This window comes from Schistocerca cancellata, chromosome 1 (assembly GCF_023864275.1).
Source record: "Schistocerca cancellata isolate TAMUIC-IGC-003103 chromosome 1, iqSchCanc2.1, whole genome shotgun sequence".
NCBI lineage: Eukaryota > Metazoa > Arthropoda > Insecta > Orthoptera > Acrididae > Schistocerca > Schistocerca cancellata.
Genome location: NC_064626.1, coordinates 910343248 through 910363269, shown reverse-complemented (window position 1 = coordinate 910363269; position 20022 = coordinate 910343248). Strand labels below are relative to the sequence as shown.

Sequence of the window (20022 nt, the reverse complement as noted above, 5' to 3'; positions counted from 1 at the left end):
CATATATGCATGATGGATAGAAAATTTCTGGGAAAGTTACGGAAACTGATAAATGATACTAAATCTCATGACAAGATAATAAAGGGAGATTTTGATGTGAAAGTAAAAAAAGAAACTACCAAATAATTCTTGAGTTTGAGAGTTTGGGTTTAAGAGCGGAAGTTAAAGTCATACCTCAGTACGATTTACCAAGAAATATGTAAGACACAGAGAAAAAGCTCTACACAGCTAGAAATAAACAGACACATTCCACAGAAAATCAGGAAAAATCAGGAGCATATATTGTGAGAATTTATTTATCAACTAACTGTTACTAGGAGCTGCTCATCCTTATGAGTAGTTTTGTTATGATGAGTGATGGTGAGTAAAAAAGCTATTGTACATGCAAAAATGTCAGCTACCCTCTCATGTCTGTCTGTTCAGGTAAGCCTCAGACTTAATGAAGAATGTAATAATTCCAGTGCCAAAGACGACAGGTGCTGACATGTGTGAAACTACTGAAGCATCAGTATAATAAGTCACTCCAGCAAAATATTGAATCTATTATTTACAGAAGAACAGAAATACTGGTAGAGGTTGTTGTTAGGGAAGACCAGTCTGGGTTCTGGGGAAATGTAGGAACATGGCAGGATATACTGATCCTACAACTTATCTAAGAAGATAGACTGAAGAACAGCAAACTTGACGTTATAGCTGTTACAGATTTAGACAAAGCTTTGGCAATGTTGACTGGACTACAGTCTTTGAAATTTTGAAGTTAGTGGAGACAAAATACATAGACTGGAAGTTTATTTAGAACATGTACAGAAAACAGACCACAGTCGTAAGAGTTGAAGGACATGAAAGGGATGCCATAGTTGAGAAGGGAGTGAACCAAGGTTGCAGCCTATTCCCAATATTATTCAGTTGCACATTGAGCAAGCAACCTGTGAGGTAAACCTAGGAGAAATCTGGAAAGGGAATTGAAGTTTAGAGGAAAGAAATAAAAACTGTGAGGTTTGTTGATGATATGTTATTTTGTAAAAGATGGCTATGGACTTGCAAGTGCAGCTGAATGGAATAGATAGGGTATTGAAAAGAGATTATAAGATGAGCCTTACTGAAAGTAAATAAAAGGTAATGGAATGCAGTCAAATTAAATCAGGTAATGCTGAGGATATACATTATTTATTTTATTTATTTATTTATTTATTATCATCCCAATGACCACATTTGTGATATAAGGATTTGTCAGGGTACATTTTAACAACTATATAATATCTTTACAAAATTTGTATCTGTGCTGAATTCGTATTAATCTATCTTATGTTTAATACAATATACAACTAATAAGTGTTTTTATAACATAATTTCTTATGCACTGATGTAATTTCATCTGTCACGTTAACTTAAACATATATTGTTATACAGTTGCGCAGAGATATTCAGTTATGCTTTAATTACATTTGTCAAGCATGTGGTTCTTTATAACAGTTTTAAATTTATCCTCATTTTCCTGCTCTTTGATATGTTTTGGTAGTGCATTAAAAAGTTTGATGCCTTGATTACATATATGTTTCTGACTTCGGGTCCTTGCTACATCTTGTATGTGGAGATCTTTACGTTGCCGTGTATCGTAATTATGGAAGTCTGTATTGGTTTTCATTTTGTCCTGATTTCTTTTAATCACCAACAGACATATCAGAATGTATAATGATGGAATTGTTAAAATTTTCAATGCTTTAAAAAGGGGCCTACAATGTGTTTTAGGTGGGCTGTGGGTCATTATCCGAATAGCACGTTTTTGTAATTTGAAAATCTCATTTAGACGACAATTTGTTTTTTCCCAGAATACTATCCCATAGGATGCAATGGACTGAAAATAGCCAAAATATACTAATCTGGTACAGTCATTACTATGAACTCTTGAAATTATTCTAAGCACAAAACATGCTGAATTTAGTTTTAGTGCTAAGCTCACCACATGGTCCTTCCAGTTAATCTTCTCATCAATGTGCATACCCAGGAATTTTGCACACTGTACTCTTTCAAGTTGTTTGCCCTCCATGGTGGGATTTAGGTCGTCCTGTTCACTTATTTTTCCATATTGCACATAATTAGTTTTTTTTTTTTTTTTTTTTTTTTTTTTGCATTCAATGTTAGCTTGTTAGCGCTAAACCATTTTTGTATATCTTGTAGCACATGGTCCACAGTACCATGCAATGACTGCTTCATGTCACTAACTATTAAACTAGTATCATCAGCAAATAACATGATTCTAGCGCTTCTCTCTCACACCTGAATATCTTTAATGTAAATGAGGAACAGCAAGGGGCCTAATACACTTCCTTGGGGCACTCCTACTGTGACCTCCCTTGGATCTGATCTTAGTTTAATTTTTTAATTAATATTTGGTGCTGTAATTTCAACCACCTGCATCCTCTTTCTCCAGATAAGACTCAAACCACTTTTTTACCGGTCCTCTGATAGCTATAGCTTTAAGCTTTTCCAAAAGTATGCTGTGGTCAACAGTGTCAAAGGCTTTTGACAAATCTAGATTTATCCCAACTACACTTTTTCCCTCTTCCAATTTAGTGATTATTTCCTTTGTGTATTCCAGTACAGCTGTTTCGGTACTTCTCCCAGCCTGAAATCCATGCTTATTACTGTTTATCAGATTGTGCATATTAAGATAATGTGTGACTCTATATTTCATTAGTATCTCTAAAACCTTAGAGAAAGTTGGGAGAAGTGAGACAGGTCTGTAGTTTTCTATTTTAAGTTTATCACCCTTTTTCAACAGGGGAATGACTTTAGAAACTTTCATTTTTTGTGGAAACACGCCCTCAGCCATTGACAAGTTTGCTATGTGCATCAATGGTTTCGCTATTTGATTAGCTGTTTTTTTACTAATATTATTGGCACCTCATCTACTCCAGCTGACATCTTGGACTTGAGACTTTTAATCACTTTTAAAACTTCCTTTTCGTTTGTTGGAACTGCCATCATACTGCTGGCTGCCTTGGGTGCTTCCATCTTAATCTGCTCCCCAAAATTCCTGCTTAATGTCTGAGGTACATTTAAAAAGTAATTATTTATATAATTAGGCATGGCATATTTATCTACCATTTTATTCTCCTCATCTTTTAGAACAATTTCCTTGTCTTTGATAGGTACCCCAGTTTCTTTTCTCACAATTTCCCATGCTATTTTAGTTTTATTTGGTTGGTTGGTTGTTTTGGGGAAGAAGACCAGACAGCGAGGTCATCGGTCTCATCGGATTAGGGAAGGACGGGGAAGGAAGTCGGCCGTGCCCTTTGAAAGGAACCATCCCGGCATTTGCCTGGAGCGATTTAGGGAAATCACGGAAAACCCAAATCAGGATGGCCGGACGCGGGATTGAACCGTCGTCCTCCCGAATGCGAGTCCAGTGTCTAACCACTGCACCACCTCGCTCGGTAGTTTTATTTCTGGACTGTTTTATTTCCATATTATTACTTAATAACTTTGCATTTGCAATTACTCTGCGGTATATTTTCCTATACATCTTTACATATTCTATAAAATCAGTATCTGTACACTCCCTCAACTGTGAATTCAGTATTTCATGTTTTCACATGATTTCTTAATGCCAAGAGTCATCCAAGAACTTGACTTTATGTGTCCAGTAGACTTGATTCTGGTCAGTTTCTTTGGAAAACACATCTCAAAGTTCATCATATAAATCGATGCAAATACGCTATATGCCTCATCTGTACTTGACTGTTTCATAACATCTAACCAATTTTCATTATCTAGGATACTTATGAACTGATGACAGCTGTCCATAGAGAAGTTTCTTTTGTAAACATTGTTTACACCTTTATCTTCCTTTGACCTTAAAGGGATTTCAATGGTGAGAGCATTATGGGCAGACAATCCTAAATCTATGTTTGTTACCTCTACGTCAGTTGCTGACATATTTGAGAAAATGTTATCTATGAGGCTATTGGAGGTGTTTTTGTTATTCTAGTTGAATTGTTTATGTGTGGTGACATGTTGAAACTCTTTAATATGTCCAAAAATTGCCTTTTTGTTGACTTTCAACTAGAAGATTAATATTGAAATCACCACAAAGAATAATCACAGTTTCTTTAATGTAAATAGTATTTAGCAACAATTCTAATTTATCAAAAAAGACTTCTATGTTTCCACATGGTGACCTATACACTGTTATGACTATTTCTTTTTTCAGCTGGACAGCTGGACAGCTGGACAGCACCTGCTTCAAAAAACTTTTCAATACTTAAGTTCTCTGCTTCACATCTCTTTTTGAATTCTAACTCTTGCCTAAGGTAAATACCGACTCCACCACCTTTTGCAATTTTTCTACTATAATGATTTGCCAGCTTAAATGGATTAATATGAATACTACTAATTTCTTGGTCCTTACACCAATGTTCAGTAATACACAAGACATCAGGTTGGGTGTTACTTACTGCTATTTCAAGTTCACAATATTTGTTCTTGAGGCACTGCACATTTAGAGTCATAATCTTTAGAACATGGGAGTGGGCACCGATGGTATTTCTCCTTTCGTTTAACACTGTTAACTTGGAGTTTTCATTATGGCTGGATACCAAAAATCCTGTTGTACCACAGGTTTCTTGTTTCTGTTGCTTTTCCTACTTGAAGTGGATGAAGCTGTTTGATTGTTCATACTAGCAGTAGCAGCTGATGACGTTTTAATATTCACTATAGCAGATGTTGATGTTTTTAGTGCTTCAGCAAATGTTGCTCTTGTTAAGGTTTTCATTTCTTCTGCTTCTGCCCTCATTAGGAGTGGGATTTTAGGGAACTTTTCTACTGTTATACGGCTTATTTCTTCTAGTATCTTTTCACCAATCATATTTTTTCCATAATAGTTCCTGTGCTGTCCATGCCTCGTGAAATGATTTCTCACTGAGCTGTTTGCATCCACAAAAGTTGCACACTTAAAAGCACAGTAGATCTTCGTGAATTTATTATTTGTTGACTTTATTTCTTTGTTTACACATGATTCCTCGATTAGATCATGTCTATGTGGCACACTTACAATGATAACCTTTAAATTTAGATCTGACAGTTTTTTTAGAGTTGTTTGAAGCGCCCTTTTCGCTAGTTGGCTTTCATTTTAGATGCTAAAAGCAGTTGAAGAATTTTGCTATTTGGCTAGCAAAATAACTGATGGTGGCTGAAGTAGGGAAGATATAAAATCGGAACTGGCAATAGCAAGAAAAGCATTTCTGAAAATAAGGAATTTGTTAACATCTAAAACAAATTTACGAAGTACGAAGTATTTTTGAAGATATTTGTCTGGAGTGTCACCCTGTATAGAAGTGAAACGTGGATGATAGCAACTGAGACAAGAAGTGAACAGAAGCTTCAAAAATATGGTGCTATAGAAGAATGCTTAAGATCAAATGGGTAGATCAAATAAAAAATTTGGAGGTACTGAACTGAATTGGTGAGAAAAGAAATGTATGGCACAACTTGACAAAAAGAAGGGATCAGTTAATAAATAGGACACATCTCAAGGCATCAACGAATTGTCAATTTGGTAATGAAAGGAAGATGGGGGAAGGTGGGGGGGGGGGGGGGGGCAAAAGCCCTAGAAGGAGACAAAGGCTTAAATATGATAAGCAAGTTTAGATGGATGTATAGTATAGTTATGAGAGATGAAGAGGCTAGCACAAGACTGACTAGCACAGAGAGTCGCATCAGACAGGTCTTTGGATTGAAGACCTCAACAACATACATATAAATAAAATGGGTACTTATTTAACAGAGGAACTTGTGGAAATAGCAAAAGATATTGCAGTGAATGGTTAGATAAAAAATCTGTTCACCAAGCAGTGGCTTGGTGAGTAGAATTTTTTTTATTCATTTACATTATCAATAACAGTTAAATTTTTGGATTTAAAATACATTGCAGGTATTAAGAGATGAACAGAAAATAAAAAAATAAATAAATGGAGCAACGTAACTGATAATGAGATGGCAAGATTTTCAAATATATGGTAATAGGAAATAACTGAATATGTTGAACAAAACAAAACTGTTGAAATATGTCTTCAAGATTTTGTGAGAAGGTATAGCAAAAGTTTGATAAGAGGCACAATTGAAATAATAAAAGTACTGTAGAGAGAAGAATTTATATTGGGTTAAGATTTCGGATGGCACAATAACCAACACCATAGAGAAAACGGTGCAAGCATATGTAGGTTTCTTAAAAGTTTGTATAGAGCAAAAGCTGAATTAGAAATCAGGAGAGTTATAATACAAAAAATTAAATTTAAGTATTAATGCCAAATAAGGTTAATAAAACAATTTTAGTTATAAAGAAAAGAAAGATGCTTGTATATTGCGGTATATCAAGTAATGAAAAAAGAACTTGCAAATTTGTTTAAATGGTTTCTATGGCAGAAGACAAGCTTTTGGCTCAGTTTCAACAAAATCAGCACTATTACCCTTTGATAATCATGCCACTGATGTAAGCTGTGTAAGTAACAGAAGAACACATAGGTCAATAATATTAAAGCTTTGATTTGGGTTCTTTAATAGTTAGAAATTTAGAATTGAAAGAGGAGTTAGGCAAGGATATTTTTTGTCTCTACAATGATTCTCAGTAGTTCTAGAAGAAGCTTTCAAGTTCTTAAACTGGGAAATCAATGGAGTAAAATGTGTTAATGGGTCATATCTGAACAATTTTTATGACATTGTAGTGTTTGCATCTAGAGCAGATGTACTTAAATTCTGGAAAAACTTTTTAGAATAACTTTGAAAGTAGGCCTGAAAATCAATTACAATAAGACTAAATTACTGTTCAGCTAATAATGAATAAACTGGCCAAGTGTGAGTAAGACTCATGCACCGAAAGTTCCGTACAAACTTAATGATTTATATAGATAGTCATCCACCTGAGAAACTGAGAATCTTGACAAATTTTTCCCATTATCAACATCAATACTGGCAAGATAGTGGTTAAGGGAATTCCAAGACCATATCAAAATCTCTAAAGTACTTCCTGAGACTGGAACCTGACATACTAAAAGAAGTGAGCAGGAGACTTCAGTTACGAGTGTAGGGAGAGAAGGTTTGATAAAATGTTTTTTTTTATTTACTTACTAAAAGATGACTACAACTATAGTTTTTGTGTTTGCATGCACTAATATTTTTCTATTATGCTTTTGGCAGATGATGAATGCAGTGTAAGCTCTAATGGCAAAAAGATATTTTTTATGAGATATAATTACAATTTAAGAAGAGAAATTTGCTAACGTCGAGTATTGATTTAAGTGTCAGGAAGTCGTTTCTGAAAGTATTGTATGGAGTGTAGCCATGTATGGAAGTGAAACATGGACGATAAATAGTTTAGACAAGAAGAGAATAGAAGCTTTCGAAATGTGGTGCTACAGAAGAATGCTGAAGATTAGATGGGTAGATCACATAATTAATGAGGAGGTATTGAATAGAATTGGGGAGAAGAGGAGTTTGTGGCACAACTTGACTAGAAGAAGGGACCGGTTGATAGGACATGTTCTGAGGCATCAAGGGATCACCAATTTAGTACTGGAGGGCAGGTTGGAGGGTAAAAATCGTAGAGGGAGGTCAAGAGATGAATACACTAAGCAGATTCAGAAGGATGTAGACTGCAGTAGATACTGGGATATGAAGAAGCTTGCACAGGATAGAGTAGCAAGGAGAGCTGCGTCAAACCAGTCTCAGGACTGAAGACCACAACAACAACAATTACAATTTAACAATTTTCGTATGTTTTCCCTTAGGCCTCCTTATAATGTGAAACTGTGCTTCTTGCCAAACTTCATGATTCTAGGTCAACGGGAATTAACCTTATGGTTTCAACAAGAGTGTTTTCGAGTCTCACAATTTGTGACGTTAATGGGCATATCTTTTGACTGCACTGACTTAGAATCTTAAATGTTTTACACTGTCAAGGGATCATAGATCTTAGTATGTGACATAAATTTCACCTTGATATTTGTACCCCCTCCTGATAAAAATGGCTCCTAACAGCCAGACAAACACACATACAAACAGATGGACAACATAGTGATCATATAGGTTCTGTTTTTACCTAAAAAGAAAAATGTATAAATTCACTGTTAAGTAAATGAAGGAGTTGAAACTTTGTATTTAGAGCAGTTAAAAACAATGACTGGTTAACAGTAAAATAAATATTGTAAGCAGAAATGTAAAAATATTCAACAGTTCTTTTGATGAACTAAACAGGGTTTCCAAAACCAAGCTGCTAATATGCTTAGAAAGGAAATTTTTCAATCAGTGTATATGACCAGTTTTGACATACAGCAATGAGACATTAACTTTTAATTATATAACCTTGGGTTATTCAGGAAGCAATGAAGACTTGAATGTTGAGAATGACTAGGAGAGATAGGGAAACAAGTGAATGGAACAGGGAACACACTGGAGTTTAATTCATGATCAGGATTGTAATGAATATGAAACTGATGTGTGCAAGACAAGTAGTGAGGTGAATGGATGGCAGATTTTGAAAGGGAGCTGTTTACTGGATGCCAAAAGACAAAAATGATCATGGTAACAGTAATACAATGCAAGTTAGGTAGGTAGTTAGTTTTACGGATCATTTGCACCATGAGTTATAATGACTGGGAACAAGTCATTGAACCCTCACATCAAAAATTTGTTTGTAATAAGACTGTTTGGTGATTTTTTTAAATATATAGAAGTCAGTAATTTTTATCTCTGCCTTTTATACACTACAATAATAGAAATTCTTCTATGCAAAGAAGAAGTTGTCCAGGAGAAACTTTCTCAGTTTGATATCAAGTTTTACTTTGCTGTCTGTCAGACATTTCATATCACTGGGTAAGTGATCAAAAATTTTTGTTGCAGCATTGTGGACCCTTAACGTGGAATAATTAAAGTCATTATTCCTTCTGGTATTGTAATTATGTACCTCATTGTTCCTTATTAACTGTAGTGAATTGTTTACAACAAACTTCATGAGGGAATAAATATACTGTGAAGCAGTAGTCAGAATGCCCAGCTCCTTAAACAGATGTCTACAAGATGATTATAGGTGAGCAGCATAATTATTCTTACAGCACATTTTTGAGCAAAACTTTCTTTCTTAAAGATGAGATTATGAAAATGAAAGTTGCTATTCACCATCTAGCAGAGATTCTGAGTCGCAGATAGGCACAAAAAATGACTCGTAAATAAGCTTTCTGCCAGCAAGGTCTTCATCAAAATTAGATCACTATCTCTCTCTCTCTCTCTCTCTCTCTCTCTCTCTAACTCACACACACATGACTGCAGTCTCTGGCAACTGAAGTCACACTGTGTGGCTTCAGTTGCCAGAGACTGCAGTCGTGTGTGTGTGTGTGACCTTTTTGACGAAGGCCTTGCTGGCTAAAGGCTTGTTTGTCACAGTCTTTTTGTTGTGCCTATGCCTCAGCATTTCCACTATATGATGAGTATCAGCTTTCCTTCTCATAATATTGTTACATTCCATCCTGGATCTTCCATTGTTTGATTTGTTAAAGATGAGCTCCCCAAGAACCTTATTCCATATGACATTATTGAAAGAAAATGTGCAAAATATGTCAACTTACTGATTTATTTCTCTCCAATATTTGTCATTATTTCAAGTGCGAAAGTGGTTAACTATGTTGTTTTAGAAGTTTCAAAATGTTCTTTTTGCACTTCAAATTCTCGTCAATATGGACACACAATTATTTTAGAATTTTGACGTTTCTACATTATTTATTATTTCCTCACCATCTGTTACACTTATCGTTGATGTAGTACCCCTACATGTACAGCACTGAATATATTGTGCCTTTTTGAAACTGATGCTGAGATCATTTGCAGAAAACCAGTCAATGATACTTTTAAGAAGATATTTTGACATTTCTTCTGCTTCTGTATGTATGCTTGGATTGATTACAATACTATTGTTGTCTGCAAAAAGAACTAATTCTGCTTGATGTAAATTAGATAGGTTATTTACATATATGAGGAACAATAATGGACCAAAGACAGAGCCTTAACAGGTTCTCCTCAGTCTGAATGACATTCCTGGTCTGTGTTGTTTGAATTTCTATGTACAGCTTTCTGCATTCTTTTGTTTAGATATGACATTATCCATTGATGTTCTATACCACTAATCTCTTAAAACTTCAGTTTATCTAGGAAAATACTTTGATTCAGACCGTTAAATGCCTCAGATAGGTCACAGAAAATGCCAACCATTGCTATTTTTTTATTTAATGCTTGAAAAATTTGGTGAGTGAACATGTAAATGGAATTCTCAGTAGAGCAACTCTTCTGAAAACGATAATATGCTTTGCTGAGGATATTATATGGCTCAGGTGAGATAATATTCAGCAATACATCAATGTCACAAAAATTTTGGAAAATGATGTCACCAGTTATTGACATCTCTCCTATCAACTTTCTTAAAGGGCAGTTTGACAAGTGCATATTTTAGTCTCCCTGGAAAAATGCCTTGAGTTAGCAATGCACTGCAGATTTCAAATAAGACAGACCTTTAGAACACCACTGGAAATGCCATCAAAATCAGATGAACTTTCATTTACTAGATAATATATAAGTTTCTTAACTTCAGAAGGAGAATTTGATTGTATGCTCATGTGACTGAATTTTATGAGAGTTGCTTTTCAAATATACTGCTGTAATTGTTCTCATGATCTGTTAGCCTTATACCTTCTAATATATTTGAGAAATGATTTTGAAATACAGTGTGCATCATCAAAAAGGACTTTACAACTTTGGAATGATATGAAAATTTATTGATATGATTTACATAACAGGTAGATGTGTCATTTTGTAGCAAACAACATTAAGTTTGATTTGTATAATGCATCAGTACACCATTTCACCACCAGGAGTGGCAGCATAGTGCACACTTAAAATGGCTTCTTTCACTGGTGCAGGTCAATCTCACTGTGTGTTTTGGTTTCATGAAACGAACTCTGCAACAACTGTTTGGAATAAATTTTGCATTAAATACCATGATGAACCTCCAAGCAGGCCTATAATTTACTCTTGGCTCTGAAACTTTGTTTAGATAGGTTGTTCACTGCAGCATGATAAATCACCAGGTCGGTAAATTCTCCATTCACATGGCCACCTCTCTCCTGAGACTTGATACCACTGCATATCTTTCTCTGCAGTTTCTTTAAAGACTGTGTATGTTCATCCCCTACCAAACAATTTAGCCAACATGAAAAATCAAATCTACACTGCCGTTGCACAAATTATGCCTGATTTGCTGCAACAATTGTGGGAAGAAAGTGATTACCGGTTTATGTTTGCCACATCACTGTATCATCCCAAATTTGTGAAGTCCTTTTTGAGTCACTTTGTACATTTGCTACCAATGCCTTGTCACTTATAGCCCTTCCATTCAGTTGCATAGTGATGTTATCCTGTTCTGTGGGTAGTTGTCCTGTCTCTTGTTTCAGTACATTACATATAGTCTTAAGTCTGTTGTCAGAATTTCTGATTTCTAATATTATGCGTATGTTCCTTGATTTTTAAACAACTTTTTTTCCTAATTTTAAGCAGTTCCTATACAGTTCAACTACTGCAGGATCTCTACTTGTTCTCGCCAACAAATAAATTTCCCTTTTCCTTTCAAAATATAATTTAATCCAACTTGTGACCCATAACTTTTTACATGACTGTTTAATGTCCTTTAATGATTAGCTTAAGTGGACAGTTATTTTCTGATAATGATATGAATTTATCAAGGAACAGATTAAATTTTATGTTAGCCTTTGCTTCATTAAAAATTTCATTACAGACCATCTCTTGAAAACTATTCTTAAAAACATCTGTTCTGGAGTTATTAATTATTCTAACTGATTTCTACTGAACAGTATCCATTCCATAAGATGTGATGTTATTTATCCTAACTGTGTATAATGGTCACAGAGAGCATTTGTTACTGGGTAAACAATTATTTTCTTGTTTTGGGCTTCAGCAAAGAAAACATTGTCAGTTAGTGTCCTACTGTCTTTACTCACTTGTGTTGGAAAGTTAATTACTGAGACCAAATTGTACAATCTAAATTAGGTTTCCAAATCATTTTAGCTATCAGAATCCTTTAGAAAATCTACATTGAAGTCACCACAGGCTATTATTAACTGCTTCCTGCTGTCTCATGTGTAGCACAGTAAGGAATCCAGATTTCTCATAAGCAGTTTGAAATTTCCCAGTGGGGATCTATATACAGTTACAATTAAAAGTGAACTATTTTTCAGTATTAATTCACACACACGCACTTCTGTGTGCTCGCGCTTCTGTGTGCTGACCACTACAAAATCTACTGGTCTTAATGTTTTTGAACTTTTGTTCTGTCTTAATGTATGTAATGACTCCTCCTTTTCCCATATTAGTTCTGCATGAGTTAGCTGCTAGAGTTTAATCTTCTATATGTCACTTATCTAACCCTGTAGTTATGTGTTGCTCAGACGGGCACGTGGTATCTATTTTTTCAGAGCTCTCCAAATTTTCTGCACAGACAAGGAGCTCTTCTATTTTATTACTAAGTCCTTCAGTATTTTGATGAAATAAGCTACCCTTAGTTTTCTGTGCATTCTAAAGGATTTTTGGGACTCTTTCTGTTATTTTGACTTCTTTCAAAAGAGGGTGACCGAGCCCTGATTCTAACCTACAAAGGTACCTCTCTGACATCAGTAACCACAGTCGCCTTGCTTTTGTGATTATAGGGGGGTGGTGTTGCATGTTCTGTAAAATCTCAGCCAACGTATCTTTCCGTCTCCTACTCAAGTTTAGACCATGTCAAGCATATCCCCACCAATTTCAGAAACAGGCAGTGCACTCACCACTCATATGAGATTTCATTTCAGTCAGCAGCAGCCTGCACAAATCTGTGTTCATATGGCACACAGCAGTGTTAACCCAGAACTGGTCATGTCACTGTAGCACCTCCTCAAAATCCCCATTTTTGAATGCATTTGCTACTCCTATTTCAACGAGGTCACCCCTAATGCTGTAGTTACTGTCCTTAGTCAGGATATTTGCTGCTCCACCTACTACAATAACCTGATCCTCTTTGCCAAAATCTTTGCACCAATTCCCTATGTCCTATGTCACCTGCTAAGGCTAGCACTTGGCTTCACAATACTTGTGGCCTGGCACCCTGTTCCTAATTTGTCCTATACAGTCTATACGCCCCTCCCATGGCTACTACCTAGCAACAAGACTATTTTCTTCTTGCTCTCTTTTGGTACCAAGCTACACTTAGTTTCTTTGCAAGAAATCTGTTGCAACTTACTGTGACCTACAGCTGGATGAGACTCCCTCTTCTAACTCAAGTAGCAAGTCAAATTTGTTCAATACTGTAAGCTCAAATGTAGATGAAGAAATTGAAAAAACTGTTCCCCTCTCACCCATTGCTTGTTACTGTACAGGGCATCAGAAACATTCAGGAGTAACATGAGTGCATATAGCTGAAGGTAGTAATCTCTGGAAAAATCAAAAGGAGGCCTTTACTCAGTGGCAAATACAGAATGTCTAGTGATGATGATAATGATTCATTAGTCCATGAGTACGATAATTTGATATCCAGAGCAATACTTTTGCAGGTCCTGGACAACTTAATGTATAAGTTTACAGATCGTTTTTGAAGCACACATAATGTTGCAATAAATAGTGACACGTATGTTTTGTGAGCCTGCCTGATCCCCCATACAATCAAATATGTGGTAAAGGCAGAAATAAATTGTCAGGTCACCTTATGAGCAATTACACCCATCTTGTCTACCTCTTGTGCCACTCCACTTATGTTAATTAAGGAATCAAACTAAAGGGGGCGTTAAGACATCATTCTTCATACTTTTCTAAGATGTTCAAATGCAAAAGCCCAGAAGACTATGTTGTAAGCATCTCCATCACAACTAACATCTTCATAATTACAGACCTCAGGAGGCACAAGTATATTATTCTCTGCAAACTCTGGCACCTTAACTGAATGCCATATTTATTCCATTTAATTTTTCCGTTCTAATGGAATATCTTTGGTAACTATCAGTACATATATTTTTTGTTGTTTTCCATCATTACTCTTTCATTGAAATAGACGTGAAGTCTTATCTCCATCATGAATTATGGTATTTATGATTTATGTGAGGTGTATTTGTCTTTAAATTCTAGAAAATATCTAAGTTATTAATCTTGTTCATGTGTGAGATATAACATAATTTAACCTCAGATTATGCAACATTCAATACATACAATGTTTTAAAAACAGTACTGGCATTTGTACTTACTCCCAGTTTATTGAGAGAAGTTGAAATAGTTTGTGCAGGTAACTTCATTAAGCAGTCGTATATTTGCTTGGATGTTTCAGATGGGCAATTGAGAGCAGCAGCCTGCCTCTTTGCTAGATCCATGTCCCCAGATACACTGATGTCAGCTTGTGCATTAATGGATGAACTCATCGCTATTGCTTTATGGAAAAGTCCTAGAACATAAAAAATTATTGAAAATTAGAAACAAAGGGCTTAGGGGTAACTATTGTTAATATAATGTTGAACTATATCTTTACAGAATAGACTCATGAAAAGATGACATCCATTTAACACCTACAGTTCTGCCTCAATTGTTCTCAAAAGTATTTTTGTACATGAGCAAGTGGTTAACTATTAGTGTTACAATTAAATTTTCTAAACGATACCATGTGAGGAAGAAGGATCATGTACTTACTGGAAGATGAGGTGACATACTAAAAATGATAGCTATACAGGAAGACAAAACAATGTTTCTAAATAAGCAGTATGTAGCAGGCTGCAGTACACTCTTAAATTCTTTGCTGAATAGTGTTCCTATTAAATTTGTAAATAGTCTTTTGTAGGGTAGTTAGTGGGTCTTCAAGTGTCCATCAGTTCACCAGTTTCAGTTCTTCAGCATTTCCACGACACTCTCCTTGACACAAACAAACTTGTGACCATTTAAATTATCCTTCTTTGTAAACTGTACATTCAATATTCTGTATTAGTCCTATCTGGTATAGGTCCCACATGCTTGAACATTATTCTGCTGTGGATCACTCCTTTGAAGATTGACTGCATTGTTACACATTTGGGAACTGTCTTCCTCTGCAAACATTCTGTATGCAATTTTGAAGGTTCCTTTTGTATTACTTTGGGTCCAACTTTAATTATTTCTATTGAAACATCATTATTTACAGTCAACATTCCATTATTCATGTGACAAATGGCTTTATACATCACTTTTGGCAGCATTTCTGAGATGAAAGTATTGTCTGATTCATTTATTGAATTACATGCACCTCTGAAGAAATCTCAGAATGCTTGTACAATCTATCTTTGTTGCTCAACTATTGTGCCATCTGTTATCTTAAATGATGAACTGAGATTTCTATCCAGTGTACATTTCTGTTAATACTTCTACCACCTTCAACTGTCTCTCTTTCAATATCAGCATGTCCATCACATTCACAGTCAGGCCTAGGACTTCTGTGTAGTAGTTTTCTAGTTTAATTTGATGTATTTTCTTCACTTTCTGGAAACCACAACGTCTTCTCCTGTTTGTATAAATTACTTTCTTATGTAATTAACCTTTAGCAGTCCTCTGTAGCACCACATTTTGAAAGCTTTCTGTTGGCTGTCAGTACTTCTTATCATCCAGGATCCCTCTTCCACAAAAGACTACACTCCAGACAAATACCTCCAGAAAATTTATATTAGTTGTTAACGAAAACCTCTTTTCAGAAATGCTTCTCTTGTTATAGCCAATTTACAATTTATAACCTCTCTACTTTTGCCATCATCAGTTTTTTTATGATCAAGTAACAGACCTCATCAACTACTTTCAGTGTATTTCTTAACTGAATTCTCACAGCATTGCCCGATATCATAAGACTTCTTTCCACCACCCGTGCATTATATTTATTGATGTTTGCCTGATAACCTCTTTCCAAGACATTATGCATTCTGTTCAAATGTTCTTGCAGGTCCTTTCCTGTCTCTGACAAAATTTCAATATCATGATGTAACCTCAATGTTTTTATTCCTTCTCTCTGAAATTTAATTTCTTTTCTAAATATGTCCTTGGTTTCCTTTATTACTTACTCAATGTACAGACTGAATAACATTGGTTACATTACAACCACATATCACACCAGAATTTCAGAAAATGTATTCCATTCAACAGTCTCAAAGCTTTCCCTAAACCTACAAATGCTGTAAACATAGGATTGCCTTTCGTCAAACTGTTTCCTAAAATAAGTCACTGGATCAGTATTACCTTGTGTGCTCCTACACTGGAATAGTTTTGCCATAGCTGTCTCTCCTTAGGATCTCAATAATTCTGAAATAATGTTGTTTGCTGTGGGGGCTTCATTTTGACTTGGGTCTTTCAGTGCTCTGTCACATTATTCTCACATTATCATATCACTCATCTCATTTACATCTATGTTCTCTTCCATTTTTAGAACATTGCCTTCAAGTTCATTTCCCTTGTGCAGCCATTATATGTATTCCTCCTGTCTTTCTGTCTTCCGCTCTTTGATTAGCACTGGTTTCATACCTGAGATCTTCCTATTCATACAGCTGCTTCTCTTTTCTCCAAAGGGCTCTTTAATTCTTCTATATGTGTCTTTCCCCTATTTATGCATGCTTCTACAGCTCTGCTCTGTCCCCTAGCCATTCCTGCTTAGCCATTCTGAACTTTCAGTCAATCTCATTTTGTACATCTGCATTACCTTTAACTTGTTTTATTTGTTATACTTTTACATTTTCTCCTTTCATGAGATAAACTGAATACCTCTTGTGTTATCCAAAGATTATAGTAGGCCTTGTCTTTTTATCTATGTGATCCTCAGCTACCTTCATTATTTCATTTCTCAGGCAACCCATTCATCTTCTATTGTACACTCCTGGAAATTGAAATAAGAACACCGTGAATTCATTGTCCCAGGAAGGGGAAACTTTATTGACACATTCCTGGGGTCAGATACATCACATGATCACACTGACAGAACCACAGGCACATAGACACAGGCAACAGAGCATGCACAATGTCGGCACTAGTACAGTGTATATCCACCTTTCGCAGCAATGCAGGCTGCTATTCTCCCATGGAGACGATCGTAGAGATGCTGGATGTAGTCCTGTGGAACGGCTTGCCATGCCATTTCCACCTGGCGCCTCAGTTGGACCAGCGTTCATGCTGGACGTGCAGACCGCGTGAGACGACGCTTCATCCAGTCCCAAACATGCTCAATGGGGGACAGATCCGGAGATCTTGCTGGCCAGGGTAGTTGACTTACACCTTCTAGAGCACGTTGGGTGGCACAGGATACATGCGGACGTGCATTGTCCTGTTGGAACAGCAAGTTCCCTTGCCGGTCTAGGAATGGTAGAACGATGGGTTCGATGACGGTTTGGATGTACCGTGCACTATTCAGTGTCCCCTCGATGATCACCAGTGGTGTACAGCCAGTGTAGGAGATCGCTCCCCACACCATGATGCTGGGTGTTGGCCCTGTGTGCCTCGGTCGTATGCAGTCCTGATTGTGGCGCTCACCTGCACGGCGCCAAACATGCATACGACCATCATTGGCACCAAGGCAGAAGCGACTCTCATCGCTGAAGACGACACGTCTCCATTCGTCCCTCCATTCACGCCTGTCGCGACACCACTGGAGGCGGGCTGCACGATGTTGGGGCGTGAGCGGAAGACGGCCTAACGGTGTGCGGGACCGTAGCCCAGCTTCATGGAGACGGTTGCGAATGGTCCTCGCCGATACCCCAGGAGCAACAGTGTCCCTAATTTGCTGGGAAGTGGCGGTGCGGTCCCCTACGGCACTGCGTAGGATCCTACGGTCTTGGCGTGCATCCGTGCGTCGCTGCGGTCCGGTCCCAGGTCGACGGGCACGTGCACCTTCCGCCGACCACTGGCGACAACATCGATGTACTGTGGAGACCTCATGCCCCACGTGTTGAGCAATTCGGCGGTACGTCCACCCGGTCTCCCGCATGCCCACTATACGCCCTCGCTCAAAGTCCGTCAACTGCACATACGGTTCACGTCCACGCTGTCGCGGCATGCTACCAGTGTTAAAGACTGCGATGGAGCTCCGTATGCCACGGCAAACTGGCTGACACTGACGGCGGCGGTGCACAAATGCTGCGCAGCTAGCGCCATTCGACGGCCAACACCGCGGTTCCTGGTGTGTCCGCTGTGCCGTGCATGTGATCATTGCTTGTACAACCCTCTCGCAGTGTCCGGAGCAAGTATGGTGGGTCTGACACACTGGTGTCAATGTGTTCTTTTTTCCATTTCCAGGAGTGTATTTTCCCCCTGTTTCAGTTAATTGTTGCCTAATGCACCTTGTGAAACTCTGAACTACCTATAACAATAATGGAAGGAACAGTATGTAAAATAAGGGAAAGGCAACCATTCACTTATAGCAGTCTGTTGTGTGCAGTGTAGAAACATATCACAGATAACAGCAGTCACACTCACTTTTGAGCTCTTGCTCTTTTTCTAGCTAAATTACACACAATCCACACAGGCACTCAAACATACACTCTTGTGGCCATAACTGTTTGTGTGAATTAGTGTACTTTTACTTGAAAAAGAGTAAGAACTTGAAAGCCAGTGTGAATATTGTTTTCTGTTACATATTCCTCCACTACTTATGGATTTTTAATTTATGTCTTATAGTTTAAAATCTAGTCTCAAAATCTCTGTCTTATCATTATGCAGTCAGTCTGTAACTTCCAATGGCTCCAGAGATCCTACACATATACAAACTTCTTACATGTTTCTTAAAGTAAGTGTCAGCAATGATTAAATTATGCTCTGTGTAAAAAATCTACCAGGTGGCTTCCTCTTTCATTGATTTCCCCAGTCCATGTTCCAATATTTTTCCTTCTCCTCCTTTATCTAGGCCTAATACTGAATTCCATTCCTTCATCCCAATTAAATTTTCACTACTTGAATAATTTGTGTATCTCATCATAGTTTTTTCAAACTCTTCCTCATCTGTTAAGTTAGTTAGAGTTCAAAGTTTTACTACTATGGTGGATGTTGGCTTTGTGTCTGCCTTAGGTAAAATAATGCATTTGCTATTGAGTTCATAGCAGCTTACCTTCCTGTGTTCCTATTCCCTTATTAATTATTTGCAATATATATAAACAACCTATTGGATTATATCAGAAGACAAATGAGGCTATATGCAGATGTTGATATATGCAGAGAAGTTACAAAGCTAGAAAATTGCCAGAAAATAATAGAATATCTATGAAGAATGATCACTTGCTGCAGGAACTGTCAGATGAGCTTCAACATAAACAAGTGTAACATACTGCATAAAAATAAGTTGAAAGATCTATTATTGTATGATTACACAAATATCACACAATCACTGGAAGTAACCACACCCATTAAATATCTGGGGGTATATCTTCAGAGTGATTTAAGGTGGACTAAACATATAAAAGTAATTGGAGTAAAGGTAGATGCCAGGCTGAGATTCACTGGAAGAACTCTAGGGAAGTGTAGTCTATTCATGAATAATGCTGCTCACAAACAGTGTTCAAACAGTGTCTGAGTATTGCTCAATAGTCTGTGACCCTTACTAGATAGATTCAAGAGAGGAAACAGACAAGATCCAAACTCCAAACAAGAGCACTGCATTTCCTCATAGGATTGTTTTGTAAGAGCAAAATCATCACAGATATGCACATCTAACTCCAGTTCCTAAAAGAGTGAACCAATACAGCAGAATCTCAATTAAACATCACTTTTGGGACCAGGGGATTGTCAGAACAATAAAAAGAGCTCAAAACAATGTAATAAGTAAATGTTAAGTAAAATATGATATTTATAATAAAGATAAAGGAAAACAGGACATTTTTGACACTTGAAAATATATTTGAAAGTGTGTAAAATGTTTTCTGTTTCCATTTCTTTAATCTTAACTTCATGGCTGCATCA

At 36.8% G+C, this 20022-nt stretch overlaps 1 protein-coding gene across 1 annotated transcript in view; it reads right to left on the bottom strand.

Annotated features, from left to right (window-relative positions):
- LOC126191192 (esterase E4-like) overlaps positions 1 to 20022 on the bottom strand; it is a 207433-nt gene that overhangs the window by 103516 nt on the left and 83895 nt on the right. The window contains exon 6 of the mRNA XM_049931989.1: positions 14325 to 14518. Within this exon, the coding sequence (XP_049787946.1) occupies positions 14325 to 14518 (194 nt within the window). The remainder of the gene's footprint in view (positions 1 to 14324; positions 14519 to 20022) is intronic.